General features: G+C 42.5%; 1 protein-coding gene across 1 annotated transcript; it reads left to right on the forward strand.

Annotated features, from left to right (window-relative positions):
• The first annotated feature begins 714 nt into the window (after nucleotides 1-714).
• On the forward strand, nucleotides 715-19,189 carry ARHGAP11A (Rho GTPase activating protein 11A). Its single transcript, XM_075282989.1, has 12 exons — nucleotides 715-1,136; nucleotides 5,460-5,530; nucleotides 6,147-6,243; nucleotides 6,506-6,762; nucleotides 6,983-7,143; nucleotides 9,013-9,156; nucleotides 11,898-11,972; nucleotides 12,460-12,630; nucleotides 13,649-13,760; nucleotides 14,063-14,171; nucleotides 16,008-16,140; nucleotides 17,714-19,189. Exons 1-12 carry the CDS (start codon nucleotides 1,008-1,010, stop codon nucleotides 19,066-19,068), a joined length of 2,814 nt encoding a protein of 937 aa, XP_075139090.1. The 5' UTR covers nucleotides 715-1,007; the 3' UTR covers nucleotides 19,069-19,189.
• Nucleotides 19,190-22,609: the final 3,420 nt, after the last annotated feature.

A 22,609-nucleotide genomic window follows, 5' to 3' on the forward strand; every position in this document is an offset into this window, starting at 1 on the left:
CTGCGTTTGGGCCATTGCGTTCCCCTCTCCGCATGAAAAATGAAGAGAAAAGTCCTGCAAGCAGCACTTTTCTCTCTGCGTTTTTTGTGTGGAAACCACACGGACCCCATTATAGCCTATAGGGTCCGCAGGTTTCCTAAGGTAACCACTTTTTTAGGTGGATAAGGTTTCCGTTCGGGGGTCCCCAAGCGAACTCCGCAAACGGAAACCCATTCGCAGATGTGAACCGGGTCTTGGAAGTAAATAAAGTAATGGGCACCCCAGTTCTTGTCCCTGTACTCTGATACCTATTCCTTTATCACTTGGGGTTGTTAGGAGGGCATTTTTTCTACTTCAGATCATGGGTGCCTTGCCAGGATTAGAGAGTAGAGTGGCTGAGGTAACTGTCAGCAGCTGCACACCACACACGGGATATGGAGCGCATACGCTCCTCACAACAACAGCTCTGTGCACCGTTCCCCCTCCACCATCAGCCCGCCGTCCCTATACTACACACAAGTGACGTCACGCCCCCTCCCTCCTGTCTCTACAGCGCCTTTGTATCCAGCTGCTCTGTATCACGTGACATCGCGACGTTCACGCGCCTATCAGCTTCTTGCAAGGTTTATTTTGTCCGATCAGGCGCCGTTCTGGACAGCCCTGTTACCACGGGAACCCGGGGGCCTGAGATTTGAACTATCGCTGACCAATCAGATCGAAGTAGCCGGGAGCGGGTAGAGAAGAAACGGAGCCGAGAAGGGGAGAAGGCAGAGAGAAGTGTAACTGAGGGCAAAGCAAGTGAGATGGCAGCGGGAAGTGAGGGCACGGCCTGTACCGTAGGTGTGAGCCGCCTGGTCTGAATGGTGGACTGTGTGGTGCAGCTGTGACATAGGGCATGAAGTGGAGGTCGTGTGAATACTGACACATGGTCAGGTTGTAATGCTGGATACATAGAGGCATAGGAAGTGCAGTGTGAAGGCTATAGAGGGTGGCAGGAAGCTGGTGCCAGGCTCAGGACCCCAGTAACAATGAAGCAGACTCCAGACTACCATAGCCTGGCACGGCTGGCGGTTATACAACAATTACGCTCATATGGCATCAAAATCAAACACTGGAACAAGTTACGGACAGATTCTGGAAAACGATCGATACACACTGTGAGTATAGGGGCGACGGAACGCGTCAGGTGTATCAGATGGCTGCCCGTTGTACATATGTGTATTGTGGCCAGCTGTCATGTATGTCAACTAGTTATTGTATCCGGACGCTGTAGATGTTCACACGTACACTACTGTTTATCACTCTGTGGCAGTTGTGGCGGCCGTTGTGTTGTTTTTGCAGGAATGTGATGGTTTTTTGCAAATACATGCCAAAAAAACAATTATAAATATGTCCCCGGGCGACCTTACTGGAATGTATAGCATGTGTCGCACCGCCTGTACGCCAGGCTTGGACTTGCAGGTTTACGTGTATCGCAGAAATCTGCTTTGACTATGATTACTGGGTAGTGTGACATGTCACTTGTCTTCTTAGAGCCAATCAAATGGAAAATCTGAAAATTTCAGATAAAGCTTTCTAAAATTTGCAAATCTCTCTATAGTTTCAGCATTAAACTCGCCGTACTCGTCGTCAATGTTGGTGGTTACAGTGCTGATGCTCTACAGAAAATCAGCAAAATAGGGGGCCACACGGTGGCTCAGTGTTCAAATCCCGCCAAGGGCATAGAACCATCTGCAAGGAGTTTGTATGTTCTCCCCGTGTTTGCATGGATTTCCATCCCATATTCCAAAGACATACTGATAGGGAAAAATGTACCTTGTGAGCTCTATGTGGGGCTCACAATCTACCCCCCAAAAATTGGTAAATAAATGCAGAAATTGACCCGCAGTGCGGATTTAACACCAGCTTTCGTTAACTGGCAAAATATGTGATGGAAAATTAGTCCATGTTGACTTGCCTTTATCCTGGGTTCAAGTGACTGTTTTCTATTCAAATAGCTAAAGAATACAATTCATGTGAAAAGCAGCAGGAAAAACCTTTATACCATCATATACAGTCTGAGGCCTATTATGTCTCTATTTACATAGAGCCTTTGATCCAAGAGAATATGCTTCTGATGATGTTAGAGCCATATAGGAGTACAGTATAGACCCATAAACGCTATAGGTCTGAGCCTGCACAGAATTCTAATACTACTGTTTGCACAAACCTTAAAATATCTCTTCGGATCCTATCCACTATAATGGGGTCTGCTTGAAAAGGGTGACAAATGTGGAGAGAAAAGCGCTGCTTGAAGCGCTTTTCTCTGAATTTTTCAAGCGGGGAAGGGAACAGAATCCTCATATGGAGAGCAGACTTTGGTGTGAACCCAGCCTAATGGTGTCAGAATATTTATGGCACTGCTTTATCTCCAGTAGAAGCCGAGTAAGGCATGTTAAAGGGGCTCTATCAGCAAAATGATGCTGTATGAGCCCCACATATGCGTGAATAGCCTTTAAAAAAGCAGTTCAGGCACCGCAAATGTTATTTTAAACCTCCCCTGTTTTAAAATAAAAACATAATTGTAAATCATACCTTATCGTGCATGGTGGGCGGTCCTCCACGGTCCGACATCATCTTGCTGTCATACCTTCCTCTTCTTTCTTCTTCCAGCGACGTCCTCCTGTCCTCGCTCTTCCCCGCCTTCTTCATCTTCCGGAATGAAGAAGTTCATGAGCGTACTGCGCATGTGCAGTATGCTCGCGTAGTTCTAAGGAGTACTTCCAACTACAACAAAAATGGCGATGTCATGTGCACGCGCGGGATTTGAACACAACCCGCCGGAAGAACAGAAGAGGAAGGCGGGGAAGAGCCAGGACAGGATAATGTCGCTGAAAGAAGGGGAAGGCGTGACGGCAAGATGACGTCCGACTGTGCACAATACGATATGATTTACAAATATGGTTTTATTTTAGGTTAAAATAACATTTGCGGTGCCTGAATGGCCTTTTTCAAGGCTATTCACGTATACGTGGGCTCATACAGCATAATTTTGCTGATAGGGCCCCTTTAAAGCGGTTTTCTGGGATATGGATATTGATTGCCTATTGAGATAAGTCGTTAATGTCAGATTGATGGAAGTCTGGCTCCCACGCCAATCAGCAGTTGAGCTCCAGATAATAGCGTAGCATATCAATATCTTTAAAAAAAAATCATGTTGGATGGTAACAAGATGAAAATCCATAAATAAATTGTGCTGACCACCCACAGTCAGATGACTTTTCGCCACCGACACTCGATTGAAAATATTGGAGTCGTGTGTACAAGGATGTTCTATATGGTACAGTTCCTGTTACAAGAAGTCTCTGAGGAAAGATCTCTCAATAAATTGAATAGACACATGTTGGAACACTTGTCTTTTTATATTATGTGCGGAGCTTAGAGGGGTTGTCTCCTATTGGTAACAGCTCTCCATAACGCTCTATGTGCCATTTATATGGCTCATTGGGTTAACGCTAGAGTCCTAGGTTCGAATCCACTGAACTTCCCCCAACAGGGAGTTGGCGTTCAGCTTCCAGCAATGTGTCATTACATGTGACCGTAGCTGTGGTCAGGTCTTGTGACACGTTTATTAGGTTCTTGTTTTGTTTTGTTTTTTTTTTTGGACTGGAGGATTTAGCTGCAGCTTTCCAGTGACAATTGGGTTTAGTTGTAGATTTTACCTTCTCCATTGACAATGAATAGACTGAATCCATTGCTGGTCAGTTTCTGCGGGGTGTGGATGATATTTGCTCAGATCTCATCCACTTTGCTGTTCCTATACACACTGGATTGTCAGTGTTGCTGCAAGAACAAATGGCACCATTGATTGGAGGATAGTTCCTGAATGGAAACTTGTATATGATTTGGGGTGGATACAGGAAGGTGTCAGTTTACACCCTTTCAAGTCCAGATGTCACTAGGGAGTCTCTACATGAATGTGAATAGGAGGACATACATTATCTGCACTATTCTTATTTGTATTTTCCCATGGTCAATAGACATTATGTATGATAACAGTATATATCCTTGTAGAGGTGTAATAGGCTTGTCCTTTTGTCTACAATGGTGTTTTCTTTACAGTTGGGGGTAAAAAATTGTGTATTGGGCAAATTGCTTCTAGTGCTTCATTTCAAAAGACTTATGGAAATCAGGGCTGCTATAATCTCATATAGTGCTTGAAAGGTTTCTGTACATTCTTAAAGGGGTTCCCCAAGACTCAGTATTGATCGGCTTTGTTTAGGATGTGTCATCTGTATTGAATCGGTGTGGGGTTCAACAACTGGCATCTACTGTGTAGTGGCCGTACTATTGCAGCGCAGCTCCCAGTCACGTAAATGGGATCTGAGTAGCAAAAGTGTGGCATGGCCAGTACACAGTGTACAGAACCATCCGATCAGTGGGGTTTCAGGTGTTGTACCCCCAATGGTCCAGTGTAGATAACCAATCCTAAGGATAGGGAATCAATATTGAGTGTTGGAGAACCCCTTTTAAAGGTGTCTGAGAACCTTTCTATCTAACTAATGACACTACCGTGTAGGGCTGCTTCTACATTTTCCAAAGATGTCTGTCTTAGTGTGCCATGCAGCTCCGTTATCACAAAAATCAGTAATTTTTTTTTTTGTATGCAAAAGAGAAGTTCAGTATACTCATGTATGAGCTTTATATATCCAGTATAGTTCCAGTCTTCAATATCAGCACCCATGGATATTAACACTTACAGAATAGAAAGTCGGAACACTGCGTGTGCTCTCATTGTAGCCATATTTTCTGAATCCTCTCGATGACATTGATTGAACATTGGACTCGCTTTCTACTTGTGCTCTTATGAACTTTTGGCAAGCACAAAGGCTATTTTGTCCTGCGATCCTTCAACAAGCCTTACCCCGAGGACTTTCCTCAATGGCAGCTTGGGAGACTGGAAATAACTATATTGTGCTCATTTTCTGTGGTATGATTAAAGGGGTTGTCCATGACTAAAACTTCATAACATCTCCTTAGGGCAGGTCATTAATTTTGAGATTGGTGTCGGTCCAGCCCCTGCACTGAACAGCAGTTCCCTGAACAATGTATGGAGTCAGAAGTAGATGGCTCCATATACTGCGTATTGGCTGCGCCATTGCACAGATGATCAGTGTCAGCCATCCTAAGGCTGTATCTTAATTTTTTTTTTTTATTTCAGATAACGCATTTAAGGCCGGTTTCACCCCGTGGTTTGTCTTATGTTACACTTACACGTGTTGGTGTTCTTGTTCTTTTGGTCCATTGTAAGACCTCAAAAACAGAACAACGGTCAATCATGGTGGACAGCAACAGATCCTGAGGAACCCCATTGACTATAATGGGATCCATCGGGAGTCTGTTATATCTTTGTTGTCGCTACAGGACTTTTGTTGAATTCTGTACTGGAAATACAGATATGAAAGTAACATTATCTGTTTTGTTTGCTCTGTTTTATATAGGGTAAGCTCTTTGGCTCTCCCCTTCATGCTCTGCCACAATTGAGTGTTCCGGTGTTTGGAAATATCCCATCGTGAGTATTAAGTATTTTCTGATATATTACTAAGGGACATTGTCTGTGCCTGTTTATAGTATTATTATTATTATTATTATTTATTATTATTTATTATTATTTATAGCACCATTAATTCCATAACTTCTAATATGCTATTTGTACAATAATCTGATATTCTGGCTTCAGCTTGGCAGATGTAAGGGGCGCAGTCCAATGCATTGTTATGAGATGCAATGACTTCATTAGCCAAGTTATCTCGGTCATCTTGAAGTCTCTTGTAAGGAGTTACTTGTAACAGCCTTTCAACCCCCACACTTCATGGGTCCTAACCCTTTGTGGTGTATATATGTTGGCCAGGCCTGTGTAGTCAGTAAGCCATATCTCCTCTGTTTGTCTTCACACTGTGGCTGGGAATCTAGTTATCAGCCATACTGCCCAATTAACACATCTGTGCCTGGATTCCAGCAGAGTAAAAGCCACTGCATTTTAGCAGCTCTTCCTTTAGGATCCTCACACAAGGTTAAAACACTGTGAATGTGGCCTAAAAGTTAGTGGACCTTAAATAAGAGGGCTGCTTTTTTTTTTTTTTTTTTTTTTTTTTTAAATAATTGTTCGGTTTTCCTTCCTACACTAGGTTTCTTGTTGTTGCATGCAAGTACTTGGAGGATCATATACACACCGAAGGACTTTTTAGGAAGTCGGGATCTGTTGTGCGGCAGAAGCTTTTAAAGGTAGGCTCAGCTCCTTGGACTGAATGGACGGGTTTGTAGAGCAAGAGCTGGTTTTATTTTTATTCAGATTATGCTTTTTTTTCATCTTTATTTCCATAAAAATTTATTCAGGATTCATTAATAGAGTAATACCTATAATAAGTTATGATAGAGCACGGAAGATGACCTAGATGGTGCTCTCTATACTTAAAGGGAAGGAATAACTTGACATTTGTAAGTGACCAATACAACATGTTTGCTTTTCTTCTTTGGATTTCCATAGACAAAACTGGAAAAAGGAGAAGATGGTCTATCAGAAGCTCCTCCTTGTGATGTCGCAAGCATCCTCAAGCAGTTTTTCAGGGAACTGCCAGATCCTGTACTTCCTGCAGATCTCCAGGATTCTTTATTTAAGGCTCAGAATTTGGGAAGTGATGAGGAAAGGACTTCAGCGACTATGCTCATCTCCTGCCTCATGTCTGATCAGACAGTGTCCATCTTACGATACTTTTTCAACTTTCTGCATTCGGTGTCTAAAAGGTAAGTAAAAGCATTGTGTTAATAATTGTGTGTGTCTTTATTGAGGGAAGGAAATGGTGGAATAGAGAGTAAATGGGTCTTGCTTTGTGTGTGACTTGCAGCATTTGCATTTACAGTAGTAGGAACCTACTGGAATTTCAGTTGTATCTAAGCACAGAGGGGATCAGGTAATACGCCAAAAACGAATCAACTAATTGTAAATGCAATGTAACTTCTGCAGTTGCGACTCAAACAGAATGGACAGCAATAACTTGGCGGTGATATTTGCTCCGAACTTACTACATTCAGATGACAATGAGAAGATTTCTCCCAGTACGGAAAAGAAGCTGCGTATCCAAGCGGCAGTTGTCAAAACTCTTATAGATCATCCAGCAGATATTGGTAAGATACTAAATTGATGTCTCCCACCGTCAAAATTACCAAATCACTTGCATGCAGTTTTAAGGGCTATTAGCGATATAGTGAACATATCTCTTATTGAAGTATTTTGTGTTTTGTTTTTTATGTGTGTGCAATTTTGCAGCCAAATAAGCTATCTTCTATGAATTTGAGCTGTTAAGTGCAGCTTTGGTGTGGGCAAGCCTCCTTGATCACTTCTTTTCTCCTGTGGTTGCAGCACAGCGCTGCCCAGTAGCAAAGAATGAGCGGTCCCAATTTGTGATGACTGTAGGCAAAAACGGGCTCTGGTAGCCATTGCAGTGCACTGAACATCACCATACATATGGATTTAAACTTGATTTTTCTCTGTAGCCAGATTGCATTTTGAGAATAAAAAGTATGTTTATTATGTCACTAGTTTCCTCTACGAAAGTATATATGTGGTTAAGAAGTAATTGTGATGGTGGGTGACTAAATTTTAAGATAAGCGTGTAATGCCAAATTCTTAATCAGTACTGCTTTGCACAAAATGTATGCGAAAGTTTGGGACTTTTCATACGAAATACTGGTACAAAGGTATTGATACATTCCAGTATACAATAAAACCTTAAAGGGATTCTACCACTAAAACACATTTTTTTTTTTCTAGTTACCACGTCGGAATAGCATTTAAAAAGGCTATTCGTCTCCTACCTTTGGAAGTGCTCTCCGCCGTGCCGTTCGTTCAAAATACCGGTTTGTACCGGTATGCTAATTAAATCTCTCGCAGCGATGGGGGCGTCCCCATCGCAGCTCGAAAACCGACCGCAGCGCCGCCTCTATGGTCTTTGATATCCTCCCTTTCCTTCTTCAGCGGCCTGTCGGACGCCTGCGCAGTACGCTCTGTTCGGCGAAGATTGACGAATGTACTGCGCATGCGCAAAATTGCGGTGCCCGCACTATGGCTGGGACGGCAATTTCGCGCATGCGCAGTACGTTCGGCAATCTTCGTCGAACAGAGCGTACTGCGCCGGCGTCCGACAGTACGCTGAAGAAGCAAGGGGAGGACACCGAAGACCAGAGAGGCGGCGCTGCGGTCGGTTTTCGAGCTGCAATGGGGACGCCCCCATCGCTGCGAGAGAACTAATTAGCATACCGGTACAAACCGGTATTTTGAACGAACGGCGCGGCGGAGAGCACTTCCACAGGTAAGAGACGAATAGCCTTTTTAAAGGCTGTTCCGACGTGGTAACTAGAAAAAAAAGTGTTTTAGTGGTAGAATCCCTTTAAAGAGGACCTTTCATCACTTGGGGTACATGCGGTTTTATATACTGCTAGAAAGCCGACAGTGTGTTGATTTCAGCGCACTGTTGGCTTTCATGATCTGTGCCTCAGGTGAAGAGCTATCAGTGCTGGTACCATAGCTCTTCACAGTCAGGAACGCCGTTCCTCACAGTAACGCCTATAGCGCTGTACTGTGAGAGCAGGGAGGAACGCCCCCTCCCCTCCTGATAGCACTGGTGGAGGCGTTCCTCCCTGCTCTCACAGTACAGCGCTATTGGCGTTACTGTGAGGAACGGTGTTCCTGACTGACTGTCTGGAATGCCCTTCTGACGGTGAAGAGCTACGGTACCGGCACCGATAGCTCTTCACCCAGGGCACAGATCGTGAAAGCGGACAGTGTGCTGAATTCAGGGCACTGTTGGCCTTCTAGCGGTATATAAAACCACATGTGCCCCAAGTGATGAAAGGTCCTCTTTAACATAGATACTTCCTATCCTTGTTTGATGTATCTAGCCTTGTAAAGCCTTAGACAGCATTGGTATACCTTCATTGTGTACTGTACTGGCATTATTTCTTCTTTCATTTCCATTTTGATATCTTCTCTTCTAGGATGTGTGCCTGACTTTCTTCTAGAAAAGATCCCGGGCATGCTGGGAGTGGATGTGGGAGCTGATACTCCTGGACCTGAGGTCTCTGAAGAAGATGTCGAATCTCCTGGGGAGAGGAAGAGAAGGAGGCGGAGGAGTGTTGGAGGTAAAGTTTCTAGAATAGCAATTGTATGCCATTAGCAGAGGTGATAATTCAGTTATACACCTCTCTATTTTATCCTTTTTCTGTTGTATCCACAAGTACAATGTTTATACGTCTTTTTTTTATTTTGAGGATTTTTTCTTTTTTTTTTGCATTTTTCAGCTTTGAATTTTGACTTTTATCTGTAAATACTGTGCACCTAATACATGAAGCTTTCTTAGTCCTAATTGCAGTAATTATATATGTTACACTTATTTTACAGTGTATACTGCCAGTGCTTAAGCATACCAGTTACTCACTAATAATTGTATCTGTAGCTGCAAAATCGCTACGCCAATACTTAAAATGTGAGATTCCTATTGCATTGCTAGATGAAGTAAAATTGTGTCCCAATTCATGTGTTCTTTCTGTCCTGAATGGTAGTGGGATGTATACCTCATTCTGTTCCTAACTTATATAGTAATACTAGGGTAATGTTAGTGCTGGGCAAATGCACTTTGACAAATGGGAAGTACAGTAATGTAAATGTTGGCATACACATGGAATTAACGTTTGCCGAACCTTGGCTGGATGCTTATTTTATTTGTGTATAGGCTTGTGTTGCCTTTCTCATGACTGCAAATGTTAGGCCCAGTTCACATCAGCGTTTGAGTTTCCTTTTGAGGAGTACACTTGGGGACCCCCTGAACGGAAACCTATATGCATTAAAAAGCGGTTACATAAGAAACCACACGGACCCCATAGACTATAATGGGGTCCGGTGATTTTTGCTCGATTTCCGCACAAAACATGTAGAGAGAAAAGTGCTTTTTAATGCGTATAGATTTCCGTTCGTGGGGTCCCCAAGCAGACTCCCTAAATGAAAACCCAAGCGCTGATGTGAACCGGGCCTTTTAGAAGAGTAAGGAGGGGATTGGCAGAGTCCTATTCCTCACTTTCACTTGAGAACACATGCACGCTTTTCCAAGTGTACATAGGGAGGGTAGTTATCTGTTGAACATCTGTGGAAGGAAGGAATGGCTGTTTGCTACAGCCCGACTCTAATTCCACCCCAAATAGCTGACAACTGTGGTCAGACAGAAGCAGTGAGGATAGGAATTCAATCAGAAGCCTTTTCCCGAATTTAGACTACGAAAGCAAATGCGTATCAGACTAGAAATCTAATTATACAATATCAATAATTGTAGACTATGTAAAAAAAATAGGCATTTTTCTATTTTGAAGACTTTGGAATTATTTTTTGTTTGTTTGTTTTTCCCAACCCTAATACAAACCATTTTAAACTTTGTGCAGTTCTTAAAAGAACCCTGTCACATTGAAAATGTCTGATCTTCCTGCAGATAAAGAGGAGCTGAACAGGCTGCCAGTCTTGTGGGGAAAACTTTAGCATAAGCCTTTATTCACATGTCAGTGATTGTAAGACGAAACCAGGAATAGGTTGAAAACACAGAATGGACACAAATCTATCCATTATACCTTATTTTAAAAAAAACAAACTGGTTTTTACTCAATCACGGACCAAAACACAGACATGTGAGTAAGGCCTGACTTGCAATGGATTTATTTAAAACCTGTCCTTTGTTGACTTAGGAGTCTAGTAGGTGATCCTACTTCTGTATGGACACTTTCATACAAGTAGCACTGCCCACTGGACTCCTAAGCCCAGGATAAGCAGGAGAGTATATAAATATATATACCGTATATACTCGAGTATAAGCCGACATATTTCATGCTGAAAAAGCTTTCCTAGGCTTATACACGAGTCAGGGTCCACGGAGCACAGAAAACTGGAAGGGGGAGGTCCTTTAGTGCTACTGCTCTGTGATTGGCTTGTCATGAGGTCACGTGACTGATGTCATCAAAGGTCCTGTAGCCACTGGTATGTAACATCTGCAGATAAGGTTGAGTCTAAATCCTAGTAGCTCCGCCCACACCAGAGTCCGATCACATGGTCATGACGTCATCAGAGGTCCTTTAGCGCACTAGGATTTAGCATCTACCCTGCAGATGAGTGGCCAGGATTCATTGTGTCTTATGGAAGATGTCTGTTGTATGGAGGAGAGGAAGCTGCAGTAACGTGACACACACAGGGACCTTCCTTTAGTTACTCTGCCTATTAATGTCAGGCATTTGTGGTTATTAATTTAGTTTCAGTAACTCCATGTGCTTCACATTAATAACAGTTAACCCCATCATGTCCCTCATATTAACCCCTGTTGGCCCCATATAAGGGTTACTGATATGTGCGACACATGAGGGTACTAATGAAGGATCTTAATTATGAAGATGCCTAATTATTACCTCCATATGTCCCACTTATCAGTAACTCTAATGTGAGGCACACAGGGGGTTAATGTGAGGGACATGATGGGGTTAACAGCTATTACTATGAGGCACATGGAGTTACTAAGCTGTAATGCACATGACCAGACTTCTTATCTGCAGTGGTGGATTTCTTCCTCCCCTCGGCTTATACTTGAGCCAATAGGTTTTCCAAGTTTTTTTTGTGGTAAAATTAGGGGTCTCTGCTTATATTCAGGTCGGCTTATACTCGAGTATATACGGCAATTCTATTTACTCTTTCCATAAAACTATAAATCCATCCGCTCAGCTCCTCCGGCTCTATAACATGCTACACATAGATTACTCTCCTTTTACAAGGTAACAGGATCCTTTTACTGCGAGAGAAACCTTTTCTATGCAGCACCCACATTTATGGAAGAATACTTGGTCTTGCATTTCAGATTTTGTTAGTGGAGCTTTGAATAAGATTAAAACTAATAGAACTCCTTCCTCTACTCCTCTGACTGGCAGGACTGGTAGGTAACCACTGTTAACCAGCACCTTGTAGGATGGCCGCTCCTTGCATTGTCTAAATCGCTTTAAGAAGTAAAGGGTTTCAGATACATTTCCTATGCCATAAAATATTTGACATTGATGACCTGTTAGTGCGGTCATGCATGTTTGCCTGTATTTACTAAGCATGCTGCATGTACATGAAGTGGAATTGTGCTGTAAGACTGAACTATATGCCAATCTCAATGTATATGAAACCTTTTCCAATTTTGCTCTTTGCCCATCAAAACCAAACCCTTCTTGAATGCATGGCGATAGAATGAGAACAATTTGCCTACAACTTAACCTTCCCGCATAAAGTGCTTTTATTTACTTCCTAACCACTTTTCCAATGACCAACATTGAGGCCGGCTTTAACATATGGCTAATATCTAATGTATCTTTAGTGTGCAAATGTTCCCAAACTGTTGTGTACATACGTGAAGAACCATGTATTCTGTTTTTTTCCAGTCCTGAGTTCTATGGTTACTCCGTTAATTCTTACACCAAGTGCCAAAAGAAAGCTGCCTTTGGATTCTGCGCATGGGATTTCTACTAAGAAGAGGAAATCCATAAAGCACAATCTGCCTTCTGAACTGCTGCCCAGCGCTCTTTTTGGAGGAGGGTCAACACCAGCCTCTGGTATATATACTGAATCTCCAGATTGGCACTTACTTTTTATTTTTACGGGGGAGAAGCAAATACTGTTGAGAACAAAGTTGTGTCCCCCAGAATATGACTAATAATGAGTATTTGTGCGTGTATATATAAATATATATATATATATATATATATATATATATATATACACATTTTTTTCTGGAACCTCATTATTGACAGTGTTGGTTCATGTAGCAATACTTCTGGCACCCCCATCAATCAGTGAATTGATTGTAGTGCTCAATAAGTCTTCTGCATTATAAAGTACAACTTGTAGTGGCTGTGTCTGGTACCACACGTGTATCTGTCCCATTCAGTTGACTGCGACAGAGATGTGCTACAGAATGTACAATATGGTGTCTGATATGCAATGGACAGACTGCAGCACTTGCCTTGGAACGCTGCTCTTTTAGGGTCCATTCACATGGAGGAAAATGGTGAGGCATTTGGTGTGGAATTTCAGTGCTAGCAGAAAAAGGAACCCATTGAAGTCAATGGGAGGCTTTTTTTTTTTTTTTTTTCTGCGAAGAAATTCCACACTAAATTCCTCACCATTTTCCTCCGTGTGAATGGACCCTCAAACGGCTATTTTGGTGGTGGTGCCAGAAGTCGGACCAGCACTAAATGATATTAAGGACTACTCTATAATAATCTATCAATATTAAAGCCCTGCTAGACCAGGGCACTGAAAAGCCATACCTCATCTTTGTTGTATTTCCAACCAACAGTAGAGAAGAAGTTGTAGATTAGATCAGGGTTTCCTAATCTTGGAGTTAGTTTGGTTTAGACAATGAAAAAATGAGACCTGGTCACTTTGGGACTCTGGCCCATTATAATCCAACTGTCATTGACGATTTAGCAGCACCCTGGGTGGTTGCTGAGCTTCGCTGTTACTTTTCTTTTGCATTTGTGTTGGTAAATCTCCTCTTTTGCATGTAGTACGTGTTGTTGTTTTTTTTTTTTTTTTTTTATTTAGTTTTTTCCTATTCCTCCCCTTTAGCTGTGGCTGATAAAAGCCCTTGTGTTTCTTTTGAAGCATCAGAATCCTCTTTCTCACCATCTGCCAGAAATTTAAGGCGCAGCAAGAGGCGAGAAAACAGAAAAGTGCAGAGGTAAGTCTTCTAGAATGCTGCGTTGTCACTTACCATCCTCTATACCAGTGGCTCTTAACCTTGTTTGAGGTACCGAACCCACCAGTTTCATATGCACGTTCACCGAATCCTTCTGTAGTGATAAATCAAATATGATTTTTTTCCAAATTCAAGACATAGGTATATGATTTTTTTTACTGGTACACAAAATGAACCGTGCATATGGCCTAGGGTCCGATGGAACCCTGGTTAAGAACCACTGCTTTATACTTACCAACAAATGTTATTCATCTTATCGAATGTTCTTACAAACTTTCTTCCAGAGTGGAATCGGGGAAAACTGGCTGCTTCTCTCCTAAAATAAGTAGGACAGAGATGGTGCGCCGGTCGCTTCGTCTAAGATTCAGTTTAGGAAAAAGTAGTAAAGATGTGGTGAGTCTGTGTGGAAAATATAATGCTGCTTGTATAGCCCTTGTCTAATAATTCTATAGCCCCTCTCTTTAGATATGGTGTAGCCTATGGAGTCAAAGGCGTATTCCCCTAAATAAGTCTTAAAGATATGAGAGCCACCTATGGGACTTATGTCAAGTACAGGGGTCCCCAAGACTTTATTTTTTATGGTAGAGTTGGAAGGGACCTCAAGGGCCATCGGGTCCAACCCCCTGCGAGTGCAGGTTTTCCTAAATCATCCCAGCATATGTTTATCCAGATTCCGCTTGAAGATTTCCATTGATGGAGCGCCCACCACCTCCCGTGGCAGCCTATTCCACTCTCTCACTACCCTCACTGTCAGAAAGTTTTTCCTAATGTCTAATCTGTATCTCTTTCCCTTTAGTTTCATCCCATTGCTTCTTGTACTTCCTTGTGCTAATGAGAATAGGGTAGATCCCTCTGCACTGTGACTACCTTTCAGATATTTGTAGACTTCTATTAAATCTCCCCTCAGCCTTCTCTTCTGCAAACTAAACAATCCCAGTTCTTTTAGCCGCTCCTCATAGGACATGGTTTGCAGACCTTCCACCATTTTGGTTGCTCTTCTCTGGACTTGCTCCAATATATCGATGTCATTCTTGAATTGAGGCGCCCAGAACTGTACACAGTATTCCAGGTGTGGTCTGACCAGGGAAGAGTACAGCGGAATAATGACCTCTCTTGATCTAGATTCAATGCTTGTCTTAATACATCCCAGAATTTTATTAGCCTTTTTTGCAGCAGCACCGCACTGTTGGCTCATGTTGAATTTGTGATCTACTATTATGCCCAAGTCCTTTTCCCCTATGCTATCACTTAGTTCTATTCCTCCCATACTATATATGTTTTTTACATTTCTGTTACCCAGATGTAGAACTTTGCATTTGTCCCTGTTAAATACCATTTTGTTCGCCTCAGCCCATTGTTCCAGTGTGTCTAAGTCCTTTTGAATACACTCTCTCTCCTCTCTAGTGTTGGCTATTCCTCCTATCTTCGGATCATCTGCAAATTTTATGAGTTCCCCAATAATTCCATCGTCCAGATCATTTATAAAGATATTAAAAAGTACTGGGCCCAGAACAGAGCCCTGCGGCACCCCGCTTTTGACTTTCTTCCAGTTCGATGTGTAGCCATTTAGTATTACTCGTTGTGCCCGATCATTAAGCCAGTTGTGAATCCACCTAACTGATTTTTTGTCAAAGCCATACTTAATCATTTTTCAATAAGAAGGTTATGTGATACTTTATCAAATGCCTTTCTGAAGTCAAGATATACTATGTCCACGGCATTCCCTTGGTCCAACCATTCAGTGATTTTGTTGTAGAAGGAAATCAGGTTAGTCTGACAAGATTTATTGGTCATAAAGCCGTGCTGGCTCTGGTTAATTAATGCCTTCCCATCCAGGTATTGAAGTAAATGTTCCTTGACAATTTGCTCAAAGATTTTTCCTGCTATCGAGGTCAGACTTACCGGCCTGTAATTTCCTGGATCGTCCCTTTTTCCCCTTTTATTCTATGTGGAAGAATAAGTAAAATTACAATGAAATTATTTGCTTTAATACAAGATATGAAACGGAGGAACAAGTTACAGCGATAACTGTAGAGAAGAGGCAACTGGTTGTACACCATTTTATTAGTGGTACTGTTGTCAGTGTACTGTAAAATGACTAGGGCTGTGGGTGGGTTTGTTTTGTGTTTTTTTTTTTTTTGTTTTGTTTTTTTAACTGATTTAGGTTTTATTTCACATTTTTATAAAACGTGTTTAATTTGTTCTTGGTTTTTCTTAAATTCTTTCCAGAGCACTGGGATTCCCTCTAGTATTCGGTCCCAAAACATTGGCTGGAGACTTGCAAACTCGCAAGAATTTAATATTTCTGGAAGCAAGCCAGATGTTGTTTCTTCACCAGCTGACAGTCCATTTGTAAGTACAGGTAAGAGACAGGCTCCTCCATCCGGTTTAGCTTCTAGAGAACCTGTCAAGTGATCTTTTTTCCACCATAAACCAGACCCCTCATGTGCAGGATAAAGAAATTCCCTTACTCTTTGTTCTCTCTGTAACCTTTCTGTTACAGCAAAGTAAAGTTATCAAATTTTGAAAGCCTCGAATTGTCATATATAAAATACCCTAAGTAGTCATGGTGGGCAGGAGCAGCTTTACACTAGTCACGCGGTTTGCTTGTACATGGTGGGGCCAATTTATGATGGAAAAAGAATCACTTGACCGGTTCACTTTCAGTATTATTAATTTATATATTTGCGTTATTGTAAAATTCTATGTGGAAGAATCATAAGTAAAATTACAGTGAAATTATTTGCTTTAATACAAGATATGAAATGGAGGAACAAGTTACAGCGATAACTGTAGAGAAGAGGCAACTGGTTGTACAGCATTTTATTAGTGGTACTAGGATATTTCACCTCCTATGGGTTTTAACAGCTCAATTTAGCCAAATGTGAATGCGCAAGTAATATTTTATATGGCATAATAGACCAATGTTATGCACAGCAGGAGCAAAGCACCCTTGGCTTCTTTGCTTGTACTTTACCCATGGCATGGTCTTGCTTGGATGAACTGTATCCATCATCAGATACGTATGTTGCCCTGTATAACCTTTATAGGTGTTTCAGTTGATGCCATTGGATGGAGTGCGTTCTCTGTACTATATGAGCTATAGGCTTTCTATGGGCCCTCTACTTCACAATGGCTTTTCATTATCATTAGATAATCACAATGTGAGCAGGACAGTTATTACAGTTTACTTACCAACAACTTATCCCCTGTCTACAGGTTAAGTGTCTAATTGCTGGGGCACAGAAATTGAAAACAGGGGTCTCTGCCTCCCCTGCGTGAAAGGAGCTACAAAATGCATGCAGGAGCACCACACAGTTTTTGACCGCAGCTCTCTGCCTTATGAAAGTGGATGGACAATGGTCATGCATGCACACTACCGTACCATTCAGGGCGGGTTCACACATACGCCCGCTCTCCGCTTTGCAGGTTTCCGTTTTCCTGCCCCAGGAAACTGGACAGGAGACTGAAACCAGCAGTTAGTTTTCAAACCCATTCATTTGAATGGGTTTGAAAAGTATCCGCCTGTGAGCGTCTTCAACTCTCCGCAACAAAAACGTTTTTTTTGGGTTTTTTTACACAAAGTCGGACATGCAGGACTTTCTGTCCAGTTTAAAAAAAAAAAAAATTTCGCAGCAGAGAGCAGAAGGCGCTCACTGGCGAACACTGAATGCCGGGTTTCCGTCTCCTGTCGACAGAAGACGGAAACCTCAAAACTGAGATCGAGCACTGGTGTGAACCTGTCATCACACAGAGGACTCGGGGATTCAGTTACTAGCTGTCCTGAAAAGGGATAAATGTTGTTTATGGGGGATAGACACATTAATAGAAGATTACCTAACATTTTTACTATTTTGTGTTTGTCTGTAATACATTTATATATTGCTCTTCTCCACTCTTAATGTTAATGCATTATTCTTTCTGACTTTTCACAGGCTCAAAAAAAATAAGTAAATCAGAAGAAAACTTACTAACCCCAAAGAAATCTGATGACGCCAGTCATCGCCTGTCTTGGACCGGACCTCATCCTGTTAATCAGTTGTGTGACAAGGAGACTCCTAGAAGTGGGTACCTCTATGCTGGAAACTGCTATTCTGAGCCTGTTCTTGTAACTGGAAAGCCCCCAGCCATGCCCAACCACTTGGTATCTCTTGTGGCAAGCTCTGAGCAGACTCAGGACTCCTCCCTCTGTGAAGAAGGAGAGAGTCAGGCACAGAGCACTGTACAGAAAATCACAAAGGCATTTACAGAATCCGGGAGTGATCTTCATACGGTTGTTGAATGCTCAAAGTCTGTAGAAGACAGTCCTGATGTAATCTCTGACCCTCTTGGTAATGCTGCAGGTCAGGACTGCAGCTTGGACAATATTGCTGTCAATGGGTGTACATCTGAAGAAGACTTATGTGCAGAAGAGAATTGCCTTGCTGAAAAGGAATCGAGCACACAAGACAGTGACTTGGAGGGCATCGGACAAGCTGAAGCCTCTGAGCTTGTACTGAAGATTGTGGAGGAAAGTGACAATATCAATGACAATGCATGTGTACAACAGAAAGAAGAAATGATGGAAGATATTTGTGATGTGAGTTCGCCAGCCTGTCCACTTACTACCAATGCACATGACACACTGGCTGAGTCAGAGCCCATACTACAGATGGCAGTGCCCATTCCAGCTGTGTTGCAGGGTCCCCCAAATCCTCTTCCTAAGCCTCATCGTAGGACCAGCAGGGTGTCGGACCACATACAACACTTCAATAAACTTTGTCTAAATGATCATAGCGCAGCCCTGAAAATCAAGTCGCCCATCAAGTTTGAACGTACACCCGTACGCCAGTCTGTTCGGCGCATAAATTCCATGTCTGGGGTTAAAAAACAAGCGGGCGGGGAGCAGAAGGAAAATTGTTCTGGATCTCCACTGGTAAAAGCAGTTAGCTTTGATGGATCATTGTCATCTGAAGTGTTTTTAACCAACGAAAGCAGGCGGGAATCTTCCGTAGATCGTTCATCTATCTATTCTTTTCGAGGAAACTTTAGGGTTCCAAAACATCCTGTACTGAATACACCCAGCTCGGTCAGCAACCATGGAAACTCACAAAAAACTGTGTTGGAGGATCTAACTAACCAGGGTACAGCCCGACCTTCCGGAAAGAAATCTGATCTTTCTGCTACAACACCCAATAATAACGCAATGCGCATCCTGTCTGGTAGGGAGCATAGTCGCTACAGAGGATCACCAAAGAATCCCATAGCTAGAGTTACGTTCCTGCCGGCTACCAAGCCTTTAGACTTGTAAGCTTTGTTTACATGCAAACCATTGGACCGGGACAAGTTTTAGGTCTTGTCAGAAGCACCTTGCACGCTTGCTAGAACGCCGTTTGAACGGTTTTGTGGACTTGATGTCTCCTATAGTATTCAGGAGGCGCTAAAAGCTGTCGACTTTCTGTTCTATTTTGGTCATGTCGCAATTGGAGACAGATGAAAACCTATGACCCGAATTGGAAGCCTAATCCCTTCCTCATAGGTATGACTGGACCATCTGTCTGACATTTGAGAACGCGGGAAAGAAAAAAAAACTTGAAGTTTGCTCTCGTCATGATCGACCTTATCATATGCTGTATACACGGGTAACCAGGCTTGAATTCTACTTTTTGGGAGACATATCTTCTCAGTATTGAACTGAATCTTTAGTTTGCGCAGTCTATATCTAATGTGAGATTTCGTTTTATTCTTTTAATGGTTCAATTCAGGACTTATGATTCTTTTTAATTTTTTTTTTTTTTTTAAAATAGTAATATGTTAATGATTGCTTGATAGACTACACCAAATTGTGTCTTACATGGTTTCATTCATCAAACTGCGCCCGGAATGGTTTACATATTTTGGATGCTTGGAAAGTTTTTAACTGTAAATTGAAAACTATTTAATGTTAGTAGATGGAAACTGAATGGATGCTGGGTTATTGCAGATGATAGATTGTATAGTCACTTATTTATTGCTTACTGGTGTTTTCCCTTCCCTGGCAATGCAGCTTTAATATCTATTCAGTTTGAGCTAACATTACACGTCATCTTGGCCATCTTAGAGTATCTTTCACCAATTCCAACACTCTACATGAGAGGTAGGTAACCTTCGGCACTCCAGCTGTTGTAATACTACAACTCCCAGCATGCATACTTACTCTGCTGTTCTTGGAACTCCTAAGGAAGTGAATGGAGCATGTTGGGAGTTGCAGTTTCACAGCAGCTGGACTGCCTAAGGTTGCTGACCCCCGCTCTACACCCTTCAATAGGTGGTGCTCAGGCACAGTTAGAAATAATTACCTAAAAATAATGGGGGCTACAAAAAAAAAAAAAAAATCTGTTTCAGCATCCAATAAGCTTTTTGGACTAACAGAAATGATTCCTTAGAATGGTGGGGGCTAGAGGAAAAAAAAAATATATATAACTGTGCTGGAATTGATAGAGCGCTACCTATTGGAGAATGCAGAGAAAATATGGACCAGCCCCCTGGTAGGTTTCGGCCAAGAAGGAAAACAGCGCTCGCCCGATAACTACCTATTGGAGAATGTTAGTTAGGGGAGGTAGTGAAAGGTCTGCATTAAGTATACAACTAATCATCAGTTAAATGGTTTACACTTGAATGTAAAGTACTTACCTTGGTTCAACCCCTATAGCTTTTATCTACAGTGATAAGTTGCTAATCGTTGGGAGCCAGACTACTGGGAATGGGGTCCTGCTTTCTCCATTTGAGTGAAGTGACTGCCCTTGGCTATTCCTGGCTGTCCCTTTATAGATGAATGAAGCGGTATTGCCTCTACATGTCTTGTGAAAATGGGACCTCGTTCTCAGCAGTTGGACCCACATTGATCTGCAAGTTAACTATCCTGTGATTAGATGATACTTATTGACTTAGCTTAACCCCATTAAGCTGCGGACCCATGTTGCGGAAACGCAGCTTTTTTTTTCTGTTGTTACAGATTGTGTTGTTATTTTATTAAAGCCAGGAGTGGATTGAGCAGAAAGGAGAAGTATAAGAACTTCTTGGGTATTTCCCATTACTCTCGTAGCCATTCTTGCCTTTGGCTCAAAAAACCGCAACACGATCTGCAACAAAAAAAAGCTGCATTTCCACAACGTGAAGGCTAAGGCCCCACGTCGTGGAAACGCAGCTTTTTTTTGGTTGCAGGCTTTGTTGAGTTTTTTTGAGCCAAAACCAAGAATGGCTACAAAAGGAATAGGAAATGTATAGGAAATTCTTATACTTCTCCCTTCTGCTCAATTCACTCCTGGCTTTGGCTCAAAAAACCACAAAAAAAGCTGCATTTCCTCAATGCCTTAAAGGGATCTTTCAAACTGTTTTTTTTTCTTCATTAACACATCAGAATAGCCTTAAGAAAGGCTATTCGTTTCCCACCTTTCGTTGTCTTTTCCACACCGCCGTTCACCTAAAATCCCGGGGTTTTTTTTGTTATGTAAATGAGTTCTTTCGCAGCACTGGGGGCGGGCCCCAGTACTCAAACAGCACTGGGGGTGGCCCCAATGTTGCGAGAGAACTCTTCAGCGCCGCCTCCATCTTCGTCTGGAACGAGGTCTTCACCGCGGCGTCTTCTAACTTCTAGGCCTTGGGCTAGGGCAAGCCGACTGCGCATGCCCGTCAGCCACAAGAAAATGGCTGCTTACAATACTATGTAAGCGGCCATTTTTCTTGTGGCCGCGAGCATGCGCAGTTGGCTTGCCCAAGGCCTAGCAGTTAGAAGACTCCGCCGGAAGAAGACGCGGTGAAGACCCGGCGCTGAAGAGTTCTCTGGCAGCATTGGAGACACCACCAGTGCTGTTTGAGTGCTGAGGACCGCCCCCAATGCTACAAGAGAACTCCTTTACATACCGACAAAAAAACGGGATCTTAGGCGAACGGCGGCGCAGAGAAGACAACGAAAGGTAGGAGACAAATGGCCTTTCTAAAGGCTATTCAGATGTGTTACTTAGGAAAAAAAAGGGGGTTGAAAGATAGGATCCCTTTAAATGGGTTTTCTTGGTTTTATCAGTTGATGACCTATTCTTGGGATATATGATCCATTGATGATTAACAGGGGTCTGGCAGCCAGGACCCCCACAGATCAGTGTTTGAGGCAGTAGCAGTGCTTCCGCTTCACATGACCTGGTTGCAGCTCAGTCACCTTCAAGTGTGTGTGGGGTTGAGCTGTGATACGAAATGCAGTCTCTATACAATTTACAGCACTGTGCTTGGTCCTGTATGAGGAAGCTGCAGCACTCACCTGAACACTGGTCTCTTCAGACTGCTGTTTGGTGAGGATCCTAGTTGTCAGATAACCTGACAACTGGATAACCTGTCCTAAGGATAATTGCTGCATACGCTTTCAAAGGTGACTGTAGACCTTACAAGATGGTATGTGGACAATGGATATTCCTGTCAATTCACTCACTACATGCATACCAGGGTCACCCAAGTATGCCGGTGTTCTTAATGGGGAGAATGAGCTGCTGATAGACACCTCTGACTGTGACGGATCACCACAGAATGAAGGATCAGGCATGTGGAAATCAAACATCCCCAATCATTTCCTCTGATATCTGCCAGTTGGGACTATCCAGATCTCTGCATGTACAAAGATGGCTGAGCGGTCCTGCTGTAGTCAGTTGACATTAGTCTAATGTATGTGGTTGTGTCTGTAACTACTCATACTTTCACATTGGTTATGTCATATTTTCATAAGATTTTGCCACGGTTTTAGAAAGCACAAATCCTAACATCTAGGGGTAACATACAAGTCTTATATCATACGGCAGCTATGTTTTCATCTGCGTGGGTTCAAT

This window comes from Leptodactylus fuscus, chromosome 7 (genome assembly GCF_031893055.1).
Source record: "Leptodactylus fuscus isolate aLepFus1 chromosome 7, aLepFus1.hap2, whole genome shotgun sequence".
Taxonomy (NCBI): domain Eukaryota; kingdom Metazoa; phylum Chordata; class Amphibia; order Anura; family Leptodactylidae; genus Leptodactylus; species Leptodactylus fuscus.

Excerpts from the sequence above, each read along its gene's own strand:
- ARHGAP11A (XM_075282989.1), top strand. The coding sequence starts at position 1,008 with ATGAAGCAGACTCCAGACTACCATAGCCTGGCACGGCTGGCGGTTATA. Across the intron at positions 7,144-9,012 it reads AGATCATCCAGCAGATATTG|GATGTGTGCCTGACTTTCTT; the intron begins GTAAGATACTAA and ends CTTCTCTTCTAG. Across the intron at positions 12,631-13,648 it reads AGGGTCAACACCAGCCTCTG|CTGTGGCTGATAAAAGCCCT; the intron begins GTATATATACTG and ends CCTCCCCTTTAG.